Source organism: Anthonomus grandis, chromosome 2 (assembly GCF_022605725.1).
Source record: "Anthonomus grandis grandis chromosome 2, icAntGran1.3, whole genome shotgun sequence".
NCBI classification, from domain to species: Eukaryota; Metazoa; Arthropoda; class Insecta; order Coleoptera; family Curculionidae; genus Anthonomus; species Anthonomus grandis.
In genome coordinates, this window is record NC_065547.1 from 26867796 (window position 1) to 26891920 (window position 24125).

General features: G+C 33.8%; 2 protein-coding genes across 7 annotated transcripts in view; one reads left to right on the forward strand and one right to left on the reverse strand.

The window, feature by feature from the left end:
- Positions 1 to 24125, forward strand: part of LOC126747854 (proteasomal ubiquitin receptor ADRM1 homolog) — a 421821-nt gene that overhangs the window by 38779 nt on the left and 358917 nt on the right. The window lies entirely within an intron of this gene.
- On the reverse strand, positions 151 to 17354 carry LOC126747805 (trithorax group protein osa-like). 2 transcript variants are annotated; one of them, XM_050456704.1, is made up of 11 exons: positions 17207 to 17354; positions 16942 to 17150; positions 16776 to 16864; positions 16597 to 16679; positions 16419 to 16543; positions 10663 to 10789; positions 10287 to 10603; positions 4277 to 5212; positions 1134 to 1229; positions 537 to 614; positions 151 to 475 (listed from the first exon to the last, which is right to left on the reverse strand). In XM_050456704.1, exons 2-11 carry the CDS (start codon positions 16963 to 16965, stop codon positions 452 to 454), a joined length of 1899 nt encoding a protein of 632 aa, XP_050312661.1. In that variant the 5' UTR covers positions 16966 to 17150; positions 17207 to 17354; the 3' UTR covers positions 151 to 451. The 2 variants fall into 2 exon arrangements, with proteins under 2 accessions (XP_050312661.1, XP_050312650.1); XM_050456693.1 differs by having other exon boundaries at positions 16942 to 17299.

The window sequence follows — 24125 nt, forward strand, 5'->3', positions numbered from 1 at the left end:
TTATTTTAATGGGGTTCACAACCACTGCAAAATTATTATTTTTTTACTGGACATCTTGAAAATTTGATGTGCTCTAAAGAATTAAGCCAGATATTACTATAAAATAAAAGATTATCCGGATCGGGATTTAATTTTAAATTAAAAATATGATTTAGTTAGACTTATATTTATTTATTTAACATCAATAAATAACACGATATAGATTCTCTTAAATAACTATTAATTAGCTTACCAACAATAACTAGATTTCGAGATTCGTCGTACGAAAGGGGCTATTATAGGCCAACATTTTGTGCATGCAAAAATGAGTATTAAACAAAATATAAAAAAGGAAACTAAAGTTAGACTGATGAAAAAAAAATGCTTATAAATAAATAGACTAAGTAAAAGCTGCCACCACTATAAAGCTATAGTCAACATAATAATTGTCTCTTCGCAAGAGTTAATAAAACTAGTAGTGCCCTTGATTTTGATCCTGCAAAAACATCAAAGTTATTACCTCTTTAAGACATAAACTAGTAAATAAAGCAACTTACTGGTTTATGTAATAACGACCCTGCCAATGACCCCAAAATGCCTCCCATGGATCCCAGTCCACCTTGGCTTTGTTGTTGCTAAAGGAAAATGTATCTTTAATTATGATTCCTCTCTCTGTATCAAGAGTAATTTTTTTGATTCTCAATATATTAAAGCTGTTTAGTTTTGCTTTTGGTAATTTCTCAAATAGTCTTATCACAAACTACTCAAACCCAGATGCCAAAGTTTTTTTCATTATCCATCGCGTTCACATTACAATTAGGTACCATAGCAACCTATATTTTAGCACGCTATTTTCAAGTAAGTTAAAGAATCACACGTCGATTTATTCTTATGCTATATCAGTTTTGTAACAGTACACGAATTATATTAATGTAGTTTATGCTTATGCAATTTTAATAAATATGATACTCTACATCCATGCGGTTTGGCGGCTGCCGCTTTTCCCAGACCATCCATGCAGTTTATCTGAGACCACTTTCTCGAGGTCGCATAAATCGATTCTCGTTTTTGATGGACTTTCGCATCTGGGTTAAAGTAATTTGTGGGCTTGTTATCCGAAGAGTCTATTGAAACACGCTAATTGATGGTGTTACCTGTTGTTGTCCACCGCCTCCCAAAATTCCAGAAAGCAAAGACTCCATGGGGCCCTTTTGTTCTTGTTGTGGCGGGTGGGGATACTGGCCGTATTGCTGTTTAATAAATTTTTAATATTTTTCATCAAATATAGGAGTTATTTGAAAGACTGACTTTAAGCAAAATGATTAATGATTCTTGTTATGTAAGGTAAGGATCTAAAAAGCTTTAGAGAACTTTTAGAGAGAGAAAATTCTTTATCCATATTTTAGTAAGGCCTTCACCTATAAAAGTTAAAGAGGTATATAAGAATATACATATCTAAATGTTGATTTTTTGTTTTTAGCCTGAAATGAATTAAAATAATTTTCTTTTAAACATTATAAATAAATTAGTTACGGATAGAAGTAAATCACAGAGAAGTGACAGTATTATAGACCTTTCAAAGCCTCTCTGCCAAATTCAGACAGCCGAGATATTTATAATATATTTTTTATACTTGGGATACTTATTTTGAAACTATTAATACTGATACTATTAATCTAGTGATGTTATCTAATGATATACCATTCCCAAGTCAATTGTTGCTTTAATGTAAGCACAGGCTGTTGGAGCAGCTGCCATTTGCTCTGCTGTACTAACAATAATATTACCAACTTACTAACTTTCAGAGTTGATTTCATCTCGAGAGCTAAAGACGGATTGGCGATTTTTTTTTCTTGTCATGTCTTGACTTGCTGGGTTAAAACTAATGTCGTTCTGTTTACCTCTGTTATCTGAGCTCTATAATTTTTAAGCTAAGTCATGGCACTGATCTTGGTAAACCCAGAGTTTCTATCGGTAGTGGGTGCCTGATCCCTGGTTTTTGAGAGCCTTAATTTTTGTAATATGTGGGTTGTCTAGTCTGGTGATCTGTTGCACCGTGGAACGTACGGAAGTGGTACCTTTAGGTCTCTTAGGATTATCTTCCCCATGGCTCTTAAAAGACATGGTAGACTATACCTTTTCGAGACTTGCTGATTCTATAGACATGGGAGGAGATTCTACAATTTTTGCAGACGATACAAAACCTTATATTGACCTATATACGAGGAATCAATAAAGTTCATCCTGGACCTTTTTGTCACCATTTAAAGTTCACCAAAAATTATCAGCATCAAAGACAGTAACTTGTGCTTCAGAGTATGTGCTTATTTAACTAGCATCACAGGAGTCTAATCTATTTAAATAATCTTAACAAATAATTATTTAAATAAAAGGCTCAAAAAGACCTCCTTCTTTAGCCAAACAAAAGGTTAGCCTATCGTAAAAGCTGTTTCTTACATTCAAAGGAGTTTGAGGTAAAATGGAATTGCAGATTCAACAATTTTGTTACTTAACTCCTCTAAATTCGTTGGTCTACTATTATGATGTTAATAAATAGTCTCCTCAAGATAACCCCACAAATACAAGTCATTTGGTGACTTGTAAATCGGGAGGTCTTGAAGGCCATTTAATATTGCCCGTCCCACTAATAAGACGGCTAGGAAAAGTATTTGTTAATAATTCTTTTACTCTAATCGCATGATGAACAGGACAGCAATTTTGTTGAAAATAGGCTGATCATCCCAAGTCTATATCAGGGAGGAGGTGAACGGCAAGAAGAACTTGGTTTTGTAGCAACTCAAAAGTACCATCAATGAAAAATAGCCAATAATATGGTTGCCCAAACATTAACTTTTGAGAGTAATGAGTACAGAACTGAAAACTCCTGTGCTCATTTTCCTGAGACCAGTAACGAACAATAAAGGATTGTGTTTACCATGTAATGAAAAAGAGGACTCATCTGAAAACATAATATTTTCTAAGAAATTTTTAATTTCATTTGTCTTTTCCATCATGGTTCCACAAAGTGCCATTTTTCGTCACTGGTCTTCAGGAAACAGCTCCTGAGTTTTGGAATATTTCAAACATTTGAATACATGTTTTTTTCAAATACTCGTCACAGTTTTATGGTGCATACCCAATTCCTCTCCAACGCTTCTGCTCGATCGTGTTGAATCCAAAACTAAAGCTCTACACACCATTTCCTCCCGCCGTTTTATCTCCTGGACCCTTTTTATAGGTGGTTCTTGGGCTTTGATGTGACAATTTCTACATTCTTGGAGGCAAAAAGATGTCTCAAAATTTGACATTTAGCACAAGGAATAGGGCTATTATCAAAATTTACTGAGAATAAATCCGTGCATTGTACTGTCGAATTGTCTCCATAAAACCATTTAATCAATTGAATTTTTTGGAAAGGGCTATAAATAGTCATAATGATAAATATAAAAAAAAATTAAAATAGCGCTTTAAGACTCAACAGTGCAGTATGAAATAGCAAATCCTTTAAACATTGAAAGCCTTTCAATGTTCTAAGAGCAAATCAGACGATCGGAATCCGCCGCGCCGCTTATCAACCAGAAAGTAAGCGAGAAGCGGTGTTGCGTTTTATAATGCCTATGTGTAGTCTTCTATTCGCTAACCTGTATATATATATATTTTATTTATAAAAAAATTAGGTAGGAAATTAAAAAAAAAGAAACGAGTGAGAACTCTTTTGATTTTAGCACTTTTTGTTATACGAGCTCTATTTTTTCTTCATTTCAAGTATTTTCTGCTGAAATACTTAACAAGATCGTCATAGTTGCTATAAACAGACCCAAGTGTCAAAAGACTTGTGTTAAAAACCCAAACTGTCTCGATAGAACCCCAATACTGAACGTCAACACTACATTTACTGAAAACTGAAAAGAAATAATAATCTTTGCAAATATTAAAATGATTGCGCCCACTTGCGCCAGCCGCTGAGAGGGAAAATTTATTTTTATGGAGGTTTGCGATGTTCATCTATGGAACTAGAAACTGGGATCAGACCATAGTCAGCAGAAGGAACCGTATCGTTTTCTTTTTAACTTGCAACTTAGATCTGTTTGTACTAGATTGCACGTAAATATACATATTGATTTCGAAGACCCGAATTGACCAGACCTGTTATCGTAGGGGCAAACAAAAGGTCGCTTCTCTGTGATTTCTTTCTACCTCCCACCGATTTCCATTTCGTGAAACCTTGACCACCTTGGGGTGCGACTAGTTCATTTAGACTGGTGACTGTTTATTTAATAAGTCGCTATTAACTCACCTCATCCGAACCCTGTGGTCTGGGGGTTTGTTGAGGATCTGGCTGGGTCTTATCAGATTGCTGCCCACCCTTATTCAACAACCCCTGCAACAAATTATTCAACAACTCCGCGTTAGGATGAGTCTGTTTATCAGCTGGGGATCCGGCTGCTGCGCCTTCTCCACTGGGTATCCCTGCAAGTACAGCGGGATTGGGTGCACCTGCAGGAGGTACCCCTGCGTTGGGTACACCTGCCTCGCCTTCTTTCTGAACCGTCTTTGGATCCACCAGATTCGACAATATTCCAGACAAAACATCCGAGTTAGCTTGAGGTTGACTGTTGGTAGCATCAGTGTTTTGATCCTTTTTTCCGCTCAACAAATTCTGGAAAATTCCTGATAGAGCGTCCACTCCTCCTCCAATGCTTTGTTGTGAAGCATCACCAGCTTGAGAGGGATTATTGTGTGATCCTCCAAGCAAATTGGTTAAAAATCCTTGCAACGCATCAGGTTGAGTTTGTGGGGCAGCCCCTTGAGGATTCTGGGGGACATTTCCAGATTGAGCTGGATTTTGCCCACTCCCTCCCAACAAATTTGTCAAAAATCCTTGCAAAGCATCAGGTTGAGTTGGTGGGGCAGCTGCTTGAGGATTCTGAGGGACATTTCCAGTTTGAGCTGGATTCTGTCCGCCTCCGCCCAACAAATTTGTCAAAAACCCTTGCAATACGTCGGGATGAGCTTGTGGTTCGGCTCCTTGGGAAGCTTGTTCCCCTTTTTTTCCGCTCAATAACCCGGACAAAAGACTTTCAAAAGGTCCAGGAGTATTTTGTGGAATATTAGGGGCTGGTCCGGAGGTGACGGTACCTCCAGAGCCGGCAATCAGATTGCTTAACGCTCCATCCTGAGCCTGACGTGGGGTGGTGTCTTGTGTAGGCAGGTCCGGATAGATACCGTATTTCTGATGGTGAGGGGTTTTTAAATTTACAATCACAATGTCAATGCCAATAAAAATAATAAATAAACAATCACCATTTACGATCAGACCAGCTAGTCCTACTACACTACGGTCTAGAGAAGGGTTTCCCATGCCCGGTGCTTGTTTTATTTTAAATTTATAAAAAAGTTCTTGACGACTAAAGGTTGCAAATGTCTAATAAGAATATAGAAAGCGATGCTTTATTCTACTGGAAAGGGCTAATACGCACAAGGTGTTATTGCAAAAGATGTGCTTAATGAAGAGGGTTGGTAAAATGAGCAATAAATAAATAATTCTGACTGCCAAAATCATTGAGATATCTGTTAATATGCCTTGAAGACCGAGTTTCGTTTTTCTAAATGTTTAAATGCTCAATATATTCAGATAAAACCGGGAAAGCATCAAAATATGTGACAATTCTCTGTCAAATTGTCCAAAGCTATTATTTAATTGACATGGCATATAAGTATTACTTTTGCGTTATAGTAAATGAAGTGTGAAGAATTGATAGAATATTATCCAGACGGGGGATTATAGGCTTGGCCTTGTTGACTGTTCTATTCACGAGTCTTCCTGAATAAACTTTTGGAAATCTTTTAGGGTAAATTCTATTTCCGTCCTCAATTCTTTGACATTATTGCAAATGGTAACTGCCCTTTTATGTAAACCTCCGATGATTCAAACTTTTGTCGCAAAAAACTCCTTGGAATCAAAATGTTACTGACTAGATGATCTTAGGGAGATAGTATCGAATGAAGTTGAGTTATTGTTACTCTATGCTATATTACAAAGGTGTCTTTTAAATAGCGGAACCAAAGCATAGATTTGTTGTAGATATTGGTTGCTTGTTCCTCAAACCCCTCCACGTGATATTTGCAACCATTGAATATAATGAAGAGAACCCATCATGCCAACATATCTTTTTCTTTAAAAAAGGAATTACGTAGCCTCCATTACTTCCCTAAGGGGTATTTGAGTTCGAGTTAAAAGCGTTGCGACATTTCTAACTAAGTTACGGATTATGTTAAGGGATTAATCTCGCAAAAGATATCATAAATTTTAACAGAAATTAAATTGATTACGGGCATTTGGAAATTATTTTCAACTGATCGCGATTCGAACAAGGAATGAGTAGTTCACTCACCGGATCTATCAGCCATGGGAAGTCGTAGAAAGATTAATATTAAGAAACCTAGAAGCTACTACTGAAAGACTTCAAGGTTTTACAACCCTATAACTCTCCCTAATATTAGGGAATAGTTCTCTAACACGGTCTTCTTTTCTTCAAGGGATCAAAGAAGAGCATTTTCAACGTCTTTTAATAGTGATTAGTGGACAGTTTTTTGATGAGATCCCAGATCGCAGCGAGAGAGTTAGTGATATTATCAGAAAAACACGGCATCTGAAATCTAGCTATGAAGAATCTAGAGGAGATACACTGGTGGCCAGATAGCCATGGTAGATTGACAAATTCCATTTTTATGGATATATTTTATCTGAAGCAAAGGAAAAACCGGTTGAGCTTATTAGTGTTCAGGAATGCAAACAACATAGTTTAAAGAAACAAATTCCATAGATTTTTACTGCTTGCACTTATTAATATTTTTTTTATCAAATTCCAATAATTTTATTTGACTGCTAGGTGGCCAAAATTGGATTGACAAACAACATATTTATTCAGTCTCTGAGTTTTATGCGTTGGTTTCTGTTGATTTGACTTTCCTTACTATTAGTTTTGAAAAATATTCATAATGCCACGTGGTATAACTTTATCGATCGATATTAAGATGCGAATAATCGACGATTACCGGAAAGGGGTTAAACAGGCGGATATTGTTCGAAAATTTTCTCTTTTGAGGGCAACAGTAAGTCAAATAATAAAAAATTTTAATCTCCGTGGAAGTTTTGTTCCTCTAAAAAAAACTGGCCGACCAAAGAAGAGCACTAGTCGTGTTGACAAATTAATTTTGAAAAAAGCAAAACTTGACCCATTCGCAACTTCAAAAGAAATCAAGCTGCATTTGGAAAAAGAAGGTGTGGGTTCAGTTAGTTGTCGTACCATTAGAAGGAGACTTCAATATAGTGATTTAAAAATAAGACGCCCTGCAAAGAAACCACTGCTAAGTTTAAAAAACGTACGGGCGCGATTGAGCTTTGCTCGAGAATATAGTCACTGGACAGTCTCCGAATGGAAAAAGGTTATTTTTAGTGATGAATCAAAGTTCAATTTGATTAATTCGGATGGCAAAAGATATGTTAGGCGTCCTGTGAACCAAAGGTATGCTCCGAAATATACGGTGTCCACAGTCAAGCATGGAGGTGGTTCCGTGATGGTGTGGGGGTGTTTTTCGGGCTATGGGATGGGTCCACTACACTTGATAGAAGGCACGATGGATCGCTTCATGTATAAAGACATACTGCAGGATGTTATGGTACCTTAAGCGGATGAAGTTATGCCACTCAACCACTACTACATTTATGATAACGACATGATAACAACATGATAACGATCCGAAACACGCATCCAAGGTCGTTAAGCAAGGGTTGACCCAAGAAAAAAATAATGTTATCAAATGGCCGTCACAGTCACCGGACCTAAATCCGATCGAGAACATTTGGGATTACATTGATCGTCACATCCGATGTAAAAATTTCAAAATTTCAAAACACGTCCTATATTGACAATTTAATTAGGTCAATGCCCAAAAGGTTGGTGGAAGTGAGAAGAAATAGAGGCTATGCAACGCATTATTGAATAAAACCCTTTAAATTTTCTATACTTATTTTTATTTTAGTAAGCTTTGAATTTGTCAATTTAATTTTGGCCACTTGAAAATTGTTTAGTTTTTTAATTTTTTTTTAATAAAATTGGGTATTACGAATAATAGTTTAAATATAATTAAACATTACAAATAGGCACCGTTGTTTTTTAATCACGTATTGACCCACCTAATTTATCATTTCCTAAACCGTGATATAAACAAATTTGAAAAATAAGTAGATGTCAATCTACTTTTGGCCACCAGTGTAGATAGTAGATAGAACTTTTTATGCTTCTACTGCAAATGAAGTCAGCACCCGGCATCCTAAAGGTGAGTTAACAGGCTCTTGCTAAACATGGGAAAGTTTTATGCAGCAAGACTTAGGGCTAAAAAAAATTAATTCAGGATAAAATCTATTCTATAGTGGAGCGAATCACCAGATTTCTATGCCACATACCTTAAGGAATTAACCATAACGTGTATGCGAGATAGTCTTTCTCCACAAATCTTAGGCCTTCAACAAAATATAGATGATGATCCACTAACATAGTCAAAGAATTTTTTTTTGAATCGCAGATTAGATTGGATTTCCTCTATCTGGAGAATAAATTAGCTTCAAAATCTTTAGTCTATTAGCTCCTTCAACTATATGGACCAGTCAACTTATGAAACAAATTGATAGTGGACTAACTTAACTAACAAGTTAGTCAACTTGGCTTCTATAAGAATATTTATAAAGTATATCTAAGACCATAAATCTGAAATCTGAAACACTTAAAAATGATCATCAGATATTTTATCTAAATATAGCGAGCCATTCAACACTTATAGGGGATAGCACGGATTTTATATCCTTACAGTAACATATTTCAAGAAATACACTCTCTTCATTTACCAAATCTTTCACTAAACACCCTCTATACAATAAAAATGTTAATATGCAAGAACGATTTGTATGGTTATTTCTAAATCTATAGTCAGGAAAACTACACACATTAATACAAAACACAGATCTACATGCTCATGCAACTTTTAAATTCGAGAAATGGAAATTGTTCATTTATATTTTTATTGTCAAAAGTTGTATTTGATTAATACCGCCTAAAAGCCAAATTGTTAAACAAATATACAAGGTGTTTCAAAAATTATCCACAACGGTTTCAGCTATTTACAAATAGTTTTGTATATTAGATGTTATCAATTATATTTTAAAATATATAAATTTGGGGAACATAATGAATCTGTATTGTGGCATATAAAGCCATATTAATTAGCACTTCCATTTTTGTACAATCATACAAAATACATTAATATAGGTTGTGCTCATCGAATAAAAGCAATACTCAACATTTATTCGCTGACGCTCTTCCCAGGACAGGATACTTATTAGTCTATTACGTCAAAATTGACAAACTGCTGAAAGTACAAAACCCACAAAGTCATATTATAATTGTGAAATAAATAAAATAACAAATTACAATTTAACCAACCAGTTTTTTGTTGCTCCTGTAAAATTTTAAAAGTACAATTTTTGAGCCTTAATTAATACAATGATTAATGAACTATACAGGGTTTTCGAAAAATAGACGGAAATATTTTATGGGTAATTCCTTGTAAAAAAATATGAAAAAAAGTTTCTATAAACATGGGTCCGGAAATGCACAGTTTTCAAGATACAGGGTGAAGCATGTTTTTTTTTATATTAATTTTTTATTAATATTAATTATTTTTCTAGGAGAACTGACACTTGTCAATGTCAAATCTCCATGCAGAAATGATTTTTTGTTTTCCAAGGCACCTGTCATTTTTTTACCAAAAATTAATAAACCAATTTTGTCCAGTGGCAAGCAATAAAACAGTATTTTTTTTTTGTCGGAAACGAAGTGAGATACGAAAAAAATACAAGAGGCGAAAAAGTTGTATTTTTAAATGCTCAATCAAACAGCAAATATTAAAGTTGAAAAAAAGGCAGTGGCGTACATTTTTTTGCTAATAATATTTGCTGATGATATATAGAAACTTTTTCTCGTATTTTTTTACAAGAAATCACCCATTGAAATATCTCCGTCTATTTTTCGAACCCCCTGTATGATTTATAGAACTAATTGATTGATTTATTGACAATATGATTAATAGAACTAAGCAGTAGACATGTAAAGGCAGAATGCTAGAGAATAATAGAAGTCAAAGATGCTTTGGCCAGTCATACCGTTAATGCCCAGTATAGAAAAATCCACGTTAAAATGTTGAAACACCTTGCACTAGCAATTCAAACAAAAAAAAACAAAACTTACGGCATTTTGTGGGGCATAGCCCTGCGGTTGCTGCTGTCCCTGTCCACTAGAATGCAAGATGCTGCTGAGCAACTTTTCGGCTGCCCCAGTTCTTATCGCTCCCGCTAAAATGTCTTGGGCTTGCTCAAAGATTCCTCCAAATTGCGACTGTTGCTCTTGGGGCGGCGGACCATAACCCCCAAAATTCGGAGGTGGTGCACCGTAAGCACCTGGTGGTGGACCGTAAGCGCCTGGTGGTGGTCCGTATTGCCCAGCGGGTGGGGCAAATTGAGGACCTTCTGCGTTTACTTGAGAAGCTTGGCTAGAAGTTAAGTCATCTGTAAAAGGAAGTTGTTTAGGTTTATATTTAAGGTAAAAATGTGGAGGAGAGGGTTACCAGCAAGAGCGATGCCTTCAAAGGAAATTAAGGTTATTGACACATCACCATCAATAAGGAGATGGGTAACTTGATCATAAGGAATCCTATGGGGAAACTCGCAGAAATGTTGACCGTTGACTGCTATCTAAAAAAAGTACCTAACTTTATACATATAAACTGGTAAGTGATTGAGAGTGATTCGAGTGAGATAATGATTAAATCTTGTCAATTGTAGTATTAAAAACACAATACCGAATTGATAAACAAGTTCATGTACAACGTATGTGATTCCCTAGAGGGCAATATTCTTGAAGGAATAGTTCTTACTAATTTTTTTCACTTATATTAAAATTTATTCCAGCTATGCTTGTTTATAATAGAATTATTCCTATTTAGTTCAATTTTTCATAACATTTATTACCTAATAAGAACAGTGTTCAAATTACTTCAGTTGTGTGTTTTCAACAAACATTTAAAGTTGTTCAATTAACAATGTTTTTATTTAATCATTATATTAATTTAAAACACTGTTATTTTAATTTTTTTCTCATGAAACGGTCTTCTTGTTCAATTTTTAGAAGGAATACGCTCTAATAAAAATCATACATGTAATATAGTCCAAACTAAAGTAATCATTGGTCACTGCTCATAAGAAAGAGGTCATATGACACGTGGTCTAATTCCTTACCATTTTAAATCAATCAGACAGCAAAAAATTAAATATCATCGCAAAATCTAGTATTTTATTATCAAAAGGGATACATTTATTGACTGTGATATCTTGAAATTACTTGGTTTTGGATTTAAAAAGGACCTCTTATACTTCTTTTTGTGTACATTTTGTACTAAAATAGTAACATTTCACAATTACCGAATGTGCTCACAATTTTGATCAATACAACTGTAAAAGTCTCTTTCTATACTTTATAGATCCAGATTTCCTGGTTAAGTTGGCTTATAGAATTTAAAATTCTAGTAATATTTCGCGTTTCTCTTCATTTGTATAACACATAGTACAAGAACTCACAAAAAGAAATTAGGAATATAGGTACATAAATGAATTTCATATTACTGCTCTATCTATCAATGTAAGTTTTTTTTTTTTTTTAGGTTTCTTAGCTACAAAACAATTGCAACAATATGCAAATTTGTCCATCTTATACTCGTCTGTAATGAAATCCAGGCAACCATCTTTGAACTACAATATTTCCAGGTGCGCAAATTGTTAATAAAGCATTGTATTTTTGAACGACGAATCAGAAGACCTAGCATTTAAAAAATAAAAGACTGTCCTTTAAGAAATGTTTCCTTTTTTGTTTTTTTTAGCAAATCCTGTAAACATAACACTATATTTTGCAAAAACTATATGACCAATCCTACAACTTTTACATTAACAATTTTTTTATACAGGGTGGTCCAAAAAATATTTATACTTAATTTGTTATAGAACAATCAATCAAAGTATTTTACCAGGTAAATAGCAATTCATAGCTCTTTCTGGTTCATCTTTATCTTGTTGTCGGCAAACAAAAGGTATTTTGATTTTATTAGCAGATATTTAATATTTTGCACATGTAAGGGATACTCGAGAGGTCTCATTCTTTACTGCTTTTTGCATTTATAATAATAGTATAAAATGTTTTTTACCTTTTATATACCGGGTGACATAGGAAAAAGGGAATACTTATAAACAAAATCAAGTTTTTAAATTTTCAAATGAGGTGTCATGAATGCATTGAAAGTTTTAATTTTTACTGAAGTAATCATGGAAAAATAGACTTCACTACATTTTATGACATCAATCTTTTACAGTCCTATTTAAAATATCCAAACCAGTAATTTTGGCATTTACTTTAAGTTTTAAATAGCATGTTATTGGGAACAACCACTTTTGAAACAAGGTTTTTTTCCCAATAATTTGATATGATTATTTGATTTTTGAAATCGGTGAATTAATAAGCCCATAAGCAGAAAAAAAATAAGTCATGTAAATAAATGCATTTAGTTAATAGAAATAGCGTAGAAGGTTTTGATTTCTTAAATAGAAGGCTGCGTTTTGACGCGTTCTTGAATTAATTTTCAATTGAGATAATACATGACTATTTGTCATTCAAATAAATTTGCCCCAGTTTTTTTAAAGGATTTTAGTGTTTACTAATATTTGAAATATTTACTGACTGTATTTCTGAAAAACTGAGTTAAGTAATAAATCACAATGAATATTATTTTTACATGATTACTTGATTAAAAATTAAAACTTTCGGGCATTCATGGTATCCTATTTAAAAATTTACAAAACTGATGTGTTCTATGAGTACGAAACAAAAAGTAGCAAATACGATATCATGTTTCTCAGAATATTATTTTCTATTAAAATATGTAATAATATAACAATTGTCCTATTTAATATGAAAAAGTTAGTTACTTCCTGTTAAACCAAAAGTGATGAAAAATAGCAAAACATGTCAAAAGATACTCTTATATAACTATTATATAACTATTGCATTGATATACCAAATTTCATTAGTTTATCTTGAAAAGCAAAAAAGTTATTAAGTATGTTCCCTATTTCTTGTGTCACCCGCTACAAAAGTAATACATTTATAATGTTAAGTGTAAGTTTCACAAAATAAGCTGTATAGTTTTTCAATAATTTTTGTACAAAGTGAACTACTCTGAGCCCATGATATTGAAGGATTTGTGCAAATCAATATATGCTACCATAACAAACTTATTTCTATTGAATTCACCAGTAGGGGAGATGGGGGTAAAATGATCCCTGCGGGTTGAAATGATCCCGCAACTTAAAAGTTCCCATTTTATGCAAAATAAGCGTAATATTGGCAACAATGTTCTAGGCGAAGAGGTTATAAATAGACCACAATCGGAATTGCGATTCAGTTCGAATCCAACAAGTGCTACGTGAACTTGTGTTTTTTAGATTTATAATATAAGGTAAGGTATTTGTTTTGTTTTATTTATTTTTTTAACAATGTGACTGATCCATCTTCTTCTTACGTTGTTTTGTTGAGGAAGGGATGCTGAGTTGATTTGTGGTTTTTGTTTTCAATTAATATATGTCAATTAATTTTCATTTAACAAATGGTACTGCATGTCACTTTGGGGTAAAACGATCCTCTAAGCGTGGGGCAAAACGATCCCGTTTTAAAAAGGGGATCATTTTACCCCCTAGTTCTTACCAAATTGTTATAAATCCTAATTTTTATTTACAAACTCATTTTACGTCGTATTTTTACAGGATGCCACGAACATATAAGCGAATAACCAAGAGGCAAAATTGGGATGCTGAGCACATGAAAAATGCCATAGCAGAAGTTAAGCAAGGAATGCCTGTGAAAACCGCTGCCCGAATCTTTAACTTACCAAGAATGTCGCTTAAACGGCGTGTAATGGACAAAAATAAGGTAGCAAAGCTAGAGATAAAGTCACTTAGGAGCTGCCACCCTGTATTTTCGCTGGAACAAGAGCAAGAGTTAGTAACTCATATCCTAGATTTTGAAAGCAGGATGTATGGACTCACAACTCGTGATTTGCGACAACTAGCTTATTAACTTGCTGAAAGCTAAGCGGTTTTAGAAGAAGACATCCAGAGATTTTCTTGAGGTGTCCTGAAGCGACGTCAGCTGCTAGGGCAAGAGCCTTTAATAAACCAGTTGTGACAAAGTTCATCAATTTGTTGAAAGAGATTTACTCTAAAACATCAGCGGAGCGTGGGGTTTCGACGACAGCAGTGGTTTGTGTATCAGCTGCTGGAAGTTTTGTCCCACCGATGCTTATTTTTAGTAGAAAGCGAATGAAGGTCGAACTAACAGATGGAGCTCCTCCGGGTACCATTTTTACGTGTAATGAAAGTGGTTGGATGCGTACCGAAGTTTTTAAGCAGTGGTTTACTCACTTCGTATCATTCGTCAAGCCGAGTAAGGATGCGCCAGTATTACTTATATTAGATGGACATTTATCGCACACAAGAAATCTCGATGTTATTTTAAGTGCCAGAGAAAACTTTGTAACCATCTTGTGTTTACCTCCACACTGTACTCACAAGCTGCAGCCGTTGGACGTTGCTGTTATGGGTCCCCTTAGTGTTTATTTAGACCAAGCATTGGAAAAATGGTTAAACAATCATCCTGGTAGAACCGTGACGGTGTTTCAAATAAGTCAAATATTTTGCGCAGGCTACTTAAAGGCTTGCATACCATCAAATGGGATAAACGGGTTTCGTAAAACTGGCATATTTCCATTTGACTCAGAGGTTTTTTTCAGATGTTGACTTTTTGGCCGCTGAAGTAACCGATCAAATACCTAGTGAGACTGATGAAACTGTAGAAGATGTGGCACCAGGTTCCAATCCATGTAACCCATTGACAGACATATCCAATATAGCTTCTGATAATGATGCTAGTAATTCAAACGATCCGTACTTGAATCCTGAGCCTGGGCCCAGCTCAAAACGAGATCAACAAATAAATTCATCTTTTTCAGTAACACCACAAGAATGTCAACCGTTTCCAAAAATTCAAGGCAAGAGAAACACAAGAAAGAGAAAGTCTTGTGGAAGTGCAGTCTTGACCAGCATGCCATACAAAACTGCGCTTCAAGAAAGTATCAAGAAAAAGGAAGTAAAAGAAAACACAATTAAAACAAAAAAGAGAAATGACAAGAAGACACTAAAGCAGAAGACACCGAAAAATGGAAATAAAATAAAAGCCTTTCCAACTCTTCGGATTCGGAAGACGAGACAAATCCAACTTGTCTTTACTGCTGTGAAGAATATTTTACATCAGTTGATGGTTGGATTCAATGCAAAAAGTGTTTAGAATGGGCTCACGAATTGTGTGCGGGGGTTGAAGAAGATGAGGATGAATTTATTTACGAACATTGCTCCGATGTTCCTTTAGCACTAGCAAAAGTTGAGAGAAAGCTTAGGTTTTAAATACAGTTTATCTCGGTATTATACTGTCAGAGTATTTTTTTTTAAGTTTTTTGTAGAATGAATCGTTTTACCCCCAATACGCAGGTAAAATGATCCCTTTACAACTTTTATGATTTTGTTAAATTTTTAAAAAGTAAAGAATTTTTTTTTGTTAAAAGTGTGGTTTTATTAAGAGAAATTACTCTTTTATAGGCCTATTCTATCAAACTGAAGTTTAAAAAAAATATTTTCCCATTTTAAAGTATTTTTTTCCTAGGGGGATCATTTTACCCCCCTCTCCCCTAACTCATTTTAGTAAGCCAACAGTTGCTTCAAGGGTATTGTTTTATTTTTGAAAACCATATTGATTTTTTATAAAGTTTTTCTAGTATCTTGCTCAGTAAAGAGATTGGATGGTAATTGTTTGTCATCTGTAACTGCTTTGTGTAGACTGGAATAATTTTAGCTATTTTCAGTTCTTGTGAGCAGAACCCTTTGGCCAACACTTTTATTACATTTATTAATTTTAAAAGTTTGGGTCCAGAATGCTCTTTTTTATTAATGATATCATATTATGGAATAACCTTGGAGAGACTTAGCTTTAGTACAGGTACTTTCTTATTTTAATTTTATTCTATATATTTATGTAAGTTACTGTGTTAATAAAAAAACCTTAATTAATTATAATTGTTTGGTTATAAATGTTATTTTTTCATAGTACAATAAAAATTTCTATAAGATTCAAGATTTATGTTCACTGTTTGCCTATAACCATTCATTTATTATGATGTCATGTAACTCTTGATGATCAAAGAGATGATTAACAATAATAAAAGCCTACCTTATAATGGTGAGGATCGACTAAGATGATTATCTCAAAACTTTGAGCTTGGCCTATGGGCAATTTACCACTACCCTGCTCATCATCCCATGAGCCATTTTTATAACTATTTCTCGCAATATAACCTGAAAAAATCTGTGTTGTATATATCTATAGTAATAACATCATAATAATTTACCTTGGTTAAGCCTTACTGATAGGTGCAAAGCAGTATCATCTCGAGGTTTGGCAGTTGGGCCAGTAGCCAAATTTATATTGAATCTTAATAAATAATAAAAAAAATAGTGAAATAGTTTATTTAGGATTATATTAGGATAGTTTAGTATTTTATAGGAAAACAGTGTTTATTATGGTTACCTATCGCTATCTGGATGTGTGACGCCTTGAAACCTGATCATCTTTCCTGGCTGAAGTCCTGAAGGAACTTCACCAACAAAAGGCAGTTCCTATATTTTTAGAATAACCATTATTTAATTTTTGAATAAAAAGATTTCAAATTTGCAATAAATAAGATAATACTTACAGGATTTACAATTGGCTGGGCCATTTTTGGTATATTTAAAAACTAGCTTTAATTGTTTTGATAACACTACAGAGTACACAGACGTAGATTCACTAAAGTCCTGAGGTCATCAACGCTTATTAAAAGGGTGGGAGACGCCGCATTGGTTTAAAATGATGTAATTTCTATTTTTACCAGGTTTATTAATGATTTTAAGAAAATCCTTGGACCTATGAAAGAATTTTTAAATTGGATTCTGACGTGCTTTTTAAAATAAAGTTCGTACTTTTAATGGTTGGATAATATGCACCAATTAAAATAACAGTATTATATGATTAATAATAGCACAAATACATTGGTAACTGTATATTTAACATGTATTTATGCAAAATGCAAATATAAACATTGATTTATGTTTGTCAAAATCAGCTGTTATATCGGTCAGGACAATGTTGCCAGGACAATGCAGCTATTTCGCAATGTAAACAAACGCTGAGTAAGGGCGATTTAAATACAAGTAGAGTGTATGTATTACACTTTACTTGTATTTAGTAAATTAAAAGTGAGATTTATATAAAAAAAATAATGATTTAAATCTAAAGTTTGAATATAACTTGGGCTTTATATACATTAAATGTAGAATGAGCAAAGATAACTTTGAAAACTTTCTAAGGCACCCGGACTAAGAGCTTGTAAAACAAGGAGAGTCAAATAATCGAATGCATTAGCAAGAGACGGAAAACGCGTTACATAGTTGTCAAACCTGTCTTTTCATAGTCAGGGGTAGAATGTAAAAAAAAGGATTTCATTCATTGATTTTCCAACAACTTGGCAATATCTGAAATAGCAAATCCCAAAAACTCTTTCTGATAGTGATTAGGATTTAAGCTTAGGTATATATAAGGAAAGTATTGTTGTATTTGATAAAACATAGTATATATTTATTTTTCGTTATTCAGTTAATTCGACATATTATATAAAATATAAGTTTTAAAAGTAATTTATATATAAGTTTTAAGAGTTCTTTCTTACCTTATTGATTGCAACCTAGATTATTATTATTATTATTATTATTATTATTATTATTATTATTATTATTATTATTATTATTATTATTATTATTATTATTATTATTATAGATTTCGTGCCAAACGGCAATCGCACTTCCTCCTGGGGAGGGGGATCCATCATTCACTAATTTGAGATATCAGAAGAATGAAGCTCTGACAGAGTCCTTTCCACGTTATTGAACTCTGTTTTTTACCTTTATTTACAAATAATACACTTAAACTACGTCATCTCCGTTTGAACTTTCTGACGACTCGAGATATGGATAATATCGTCAAATTCTGCAATAACTTATAGATGCTTTTCTTAAGGTTTAGCAGTTTTATGTTTTCGATCAGGCACAGGCTCTTTGGTATTACTTCTGTTCTTGACACAATAATTGGAACTGTCCCCATTTTTTTTCATTTCCCATTGTCTTCTAGATTCTGCGAGCTCTTGATGCAGTATCTTTACAGATAGATACGTTGATGCAAAAGTTTTACATCCACCGGTGATATCCTGAATGGACTTCGTTATCTCACCTACATCTGTCACTTTTTACCGTCGGGTCACCTACGACAAATTTTAATTAATTTTTTGTTGGTATTACTCTTGATCTTCGATAGCCACAAGAAACCTTTCAGTTTCGGGGGAAAGATGTCTCGAAATTAACCAGTAGTTCGACGCCGCTATGCCGACATACTCTTGTTGAGCCTCGTGAATGTGCCTTTTATGTAGTGGTTTCCCTATTCAAGGTTGTATTTTTTCTTGCGCGATGCTATGGTGAATGGGTAGCTCAAGCTCCTGGAGTTTAAGTGGTGTTGAATCGTCTGCTTCATATACGCCCCGATGAATGTCTGTTTCAGCCTTTTTAAGAAAAAAGATCGCATGTTTCTGTATTTGCCCAGTCAGTTGTTTCTCTATGTCGGGCTTTCCTCATCCTCCCATATGTTAAGGTAGCGTAGTTCGTTCTACGGCACTGCGCGGGTGCTGCTTATTGGCTTGCGTTAAGAGTGTTTTAGTTTTTTTGCAAATTTTCGATGTCCATTTTAGACCATCCTATAATACCAAAAGAGTAAGTTAGTAAACTGACTACATATGTATTAATACCTTTAAATAAGTTTCCACTATTAAGACTTGTTGTAAGGAGTCATCGCATTCTTGTAGTGAACTTAGTAGTGAGCTCATTTTGGTCTATTCTTTGCGCCTGCTTCCTTCATAGCATTAATTATCTGACCGTTTTCTACCTGAAAGCCGCCTGATTGAAGTTTACCCTTAATAATGTTCACAGTTCGGCACTTATCCAGTCCAAAGGTCATTCCTCTATCATCAGAGAATTTTTCCATCTTAAGCTTCCGTTCCAGTTGATTTCGTGTTGCCGCAAGAACTTGTAAATTATCTGTATAAAGTAGATAGTTTACTTTTGTTAGTTCTCTTTTATTCTTTTTTAGGCCAAATCCGTGCCTAGTTGAATTGAGTTGGCTAGAGTAAGGTAGAACCAAAGTGGACTCAAGGGAATCGGCTTGGAGCATACCCCTACGAATAGGAATCATATTAGTTACAATGCAGTTACCAATAGGCACCTGGAGTTTTATCAACGTTCTCCAAGATGCCATAGCGAATTTTTAAAAGGAAATTATGTGGTTATCTATTTTGTACAATTTAAGTACAATAATAAGCCATTTATATGGAACTGCATCAAAAGCTTTGCGGTAGTCAATGTGTATGCTGCCAAAAGGTTTCTTTTGTCAAATAACTGAATGCAAACTATACGGAGTCGATAATTAGCTGTTCTTTACACCCTATGCCACCTCTGGTACATCGTGTTTGTTGAGCCGCTTTGTTGCTATTCTGGTCACAGTGTCTGTAAATATGAGTAAGCATGTTATTGGGCGATATTTAGCCGGATCTTGAGTGTTTTGGCAATCCTAGGCTAAGAGGTAAGTGGTACCTTCCGTTAAAAAATTTGGTAAATTCTGAGGATTCACAAGCAAGTCGTTTAGAACGTCTTTCAGTTGTTGATGTGTTGACCAAAAATTTCTTTATTCAGTAATTTCAGACATGATCTGGGCCTGGAGCTTTTCAGTTATGTAGCTTTTCTATGACGTTACTCACTTCATCAACTGAATTTGATTATATATTTGACACTTTGTTCGTTCTTCATCCAGTCATTCAGTGTCGAGGTTGCATTCACTAGGTGTTATTAATTGAGTGCCCAGAACTACTTGATATTTTCTTTAGAGGGGTAAACGCTAATTGCAGTGTTTGTTGGAGAAGTGTCGTTGAACTTTCGATAAAATTGCTTCTCTGAGCTTTCAAAAAGTAAACTATATCTTGCTTCCTTTTATTACTGTATTAATACCTTCGTACGCGGCCTGAAAAAATACTTTTGTTTAAGTGTGACTAGACATTGTCTGAGTACAGTTTTCTGGGTCCTGTTGTGTATGTTGTTGGGTCTAAAGCATTATTCATAATATTATAATATTCCATTTTAAGCGCTGTTTCGGTAACCCTGCTTAAGTAAGCATTCTGAGTTTCCTCCGAAACACCGTCACCAGGTTGCCCTGATTGGTGTTTGGTTTCTTGGATGATAGGAGCTCGCCGCCTCAGCACCCTACCGTCGACAGTCCGCATGATGTCATGTCCAGCGCTGGCTCCAGACATGCCCTGGAGATCCCCAGGCAGCGACGTTCCGCCGAGATTTCGGTTATTCTCCATTTTCATGAGTGTGTGCTATCATTTAACTCTGGTGGCTCAGGTTGCACTTTTAGTCTCTTCTTGCGACAGGCGGAGCATACCGGGGGACTATTTTTTGACCCCGGTATCAAAATTATTTAAAATTTTCAACTGTTTTGTTTATTGAAAATATTTACAATGCGTTTACATCGCTATAGTGAGATAACTAGAACAGATAACGAAGTTCGAATAATCTTTAACAAAAAATATCCGAACAGAGAACCTGTAAATCAGTAGAATTAAGGCAAAGTGGAGAGACATTGGAACTGTTAAGGATGTTGATAGATCTGAAAGTTTGACCATAAGAACTGATAATAACCTTATACTAGTAAAACTGATAATATGCTTTCCAAATGAGGTAAATTTTGTTTGACAAGTATTTGCTTATCTTACATTATATAGTAACTATCAGTACCCAGTAGGTACTGGGCATTTGAAAATCCACAGTGGTTTAGGGAAAGTCATTCTCAAAATTATCAAGAGGTGAATGTATGGGCAGAGATTATTAACAACAGAGCAATAGGATTATACTTCGTTGACGGGACGCTGTCCCGTTATGTCTCATGACTTTTTAGTAGACGACTCGATTCCAGCTCTGACGACAGTGTTTCCAATTCAAATAACCCAGTTTTATGGTTGTATGTCAAACCAAGCTTAATGATTTCAAAAGCGTGGGGAGCCACCGGTATCCTGCGATTGTTTGAGATTCCTACATAAGGTTTTCATAAATCGGTGGATAGGCAGACGAGAGTGGATCAATAGAGTAGCTATTAATCTTTATAGCTACTATATTAAGCAACATAGGTCATCTACTTTCTTTAGGGTTAAATTAAATTCTAACTTATTATTATCTTTTATGACAAGAGCATGTAAGAATGAAAGTTGGTTATTTGTTTCTTGTTCGAAAGTTGATTTAATAGATGTAAAACAGTCATTGAGTTGTTCTACAAAATTATCAATATTGCATTTGCTTTTGTCGTAAGAAACAATAATTTTTAGATACATATCTAGTGACTCTAACCATTGTTTTCAACATAAAATGGCTAGCATGCATTTCTTGGTACATCGTTTGGTCTCAGTTTGCCTAAGTAATAACAGATTTAATATAGAAAAAGCAACAATTAAAATAATTGCTAGGGTCAATGGTTATGACGAAAAGATTATTGATAAGCTAATTTCAAGACATAGGTTTAAAATTAATCTTAAAAACTCTACCACATTTCAAACCGATGAAAATAAGCAAACTTTCGTGGCAATACCATATAATCCTATTTTGATGAGAGGCTTTGATAGGGTTTTCAAAGACTTAGGTCTAAGAATGGTCTATCAAAGTTCGGCCAACTTACAAAATCTTTTAGGAAACCCAAAAGATAAAATAAAGACAATGAAAAGACTGGGATCTATAATATTAATTGCAACGATTGTGATAAAAAGTACATAGGACAAACCAGAAGATCAATTAATGTCAGATTTAAAGAACATGTAGCTCATTGAAATATGGAAGCGTTGACAAGTCAAGTTTAGCTAAATATATGTTAAATACTGGTCACTTTGTACGAATAGACAACTTAAACCACTTAATAATAATAGAAAAATTAGATTCATACGAAAGTTTAGCAATATTCAAAAATTAAAAAAAACACTTTCTTAACAGGGATAAAGGACCAATCGGATATCGTCCATTATATAGTTTAGTTAGAGTTTCAAGATTTGTTTGGCCATGCTTCATTGAACTTTCCACTCTATTAGTTACATCATAAGTATATAAGGCCATCCAAGTAGTTTTAGGTTACATCGTTAGCGAAACAGGTGTTGAGAGTAAAAATAAAGTTTTGGTTAGTGGTAAAACTGTCTCGTAATTTGAGTGTCACACCAAAGGTTCCAACCATAGGACTAAAAGAACATCGTGGTAAAATTTTAGAAATTAGTAGAAGAATCCTATTGGGTATATACCAGGTGACACAGGAAAAAGGGAACACTTAATAACTTTTTTACTTTTCAAGAAATAAAAGAAATTTGGTATATTGATGGAATTGCTATAAGAACATATTTTGACATATCCAGTTGTTTTCCTGTTTAACAGGAAGTGACACTAACTTTCTTATTTTAAATGAGACACATATTATTATATATTTTGATAGAAAATAATATTCCGAGAACAATGATACTGCATTTACTACGTGTCATGAATGTGTTGAAGGCTTTAATTTTTAACCAAGTGATCACGGAAAAATAGTTTTCATTGCATTTGATGACTTAAATCTTTTACACGCCTATTTAAAATGTGCAAACCAGTAATTTTGGCATTTACTTGATTTTTTTAAATAGCATGTTATTGGGAACAACCACTTTTGAAATAAGGTTATTTTTTCCCAATAATTTGGTATAATTATTTTCTAAATCGGTGGATAAATAAGCCAATAAGAAGAAAAAAATTAAGTCATAAATAAACGCGTTTAATTAATAGGAATATCATAGAAGTCTTTGATTTATTGAATAGGAGGCTGCGTTTTGACGCGTTCTTGAATATTTTTCAATTCACATAATACATAACATCTTGTGAAATTCAAATATCATTTGTTATTCAAATAAATTTGCCGTAGTTTTTGAAAGAATTTCAATGTTTACTACTTCAATGTTTCAATGTGTTAAAGTGTTTGCTGCCTGTATTTCTCAATTTCTCTGATTTAAGTAATAAAGCACATTTAATATTATTTTTCCGTGATTACTTTATTAAAATGATGGTAACATGATAATTATGAGAATAATGTGGTATCATTATTCTCAGAATACGATTTTCTAATCAAAATACTTAATAATATACCAATTGAGTCCTCTAGATGCAAAACCAGATATATCACTTTGTAATAAAACTGAGATAATTGAAAAAAACTGCCATTTATTTATAAACAATATTATTGGCCTAATTTTGGACCAACCGAAAGGTTCCTAGTAAAATATAGCAAAGAAATAAAGATTTTTTTCTTAATTTTAAACACTTATTTAAAAAAATGCTGTGGATATAACTATATAATATAATTAAATAGTTATTAAAATGTTTTTAATAACAAAGATAAACTTAAAAATAATCCTTAATCAAAAAAATGTATCAAATTAATACATTTTTCCAAAAAATCAAATAATAATATTAGTTGGAATGTTTTCTTAAAATGTATCACACAAATCTATTGTCGTTTTCTTGAGGCTCACTCGCTATGTTAATTTCAGAAGGATTAACAGTCATCAGTGTATTTCCTTTTTTGTATATACCTTGTCCTTTACTTACGGAGTGTCTATAAAATGGCTCTCCTTTAACAATGACATTTCCTGATTGGTTTTTTGTAAATAATATACGTTTACATGAATTTATTTTAAAATGTAGTGACGAAGTCGATTTTATGTTAAGTTTGACTTGTTCCTGC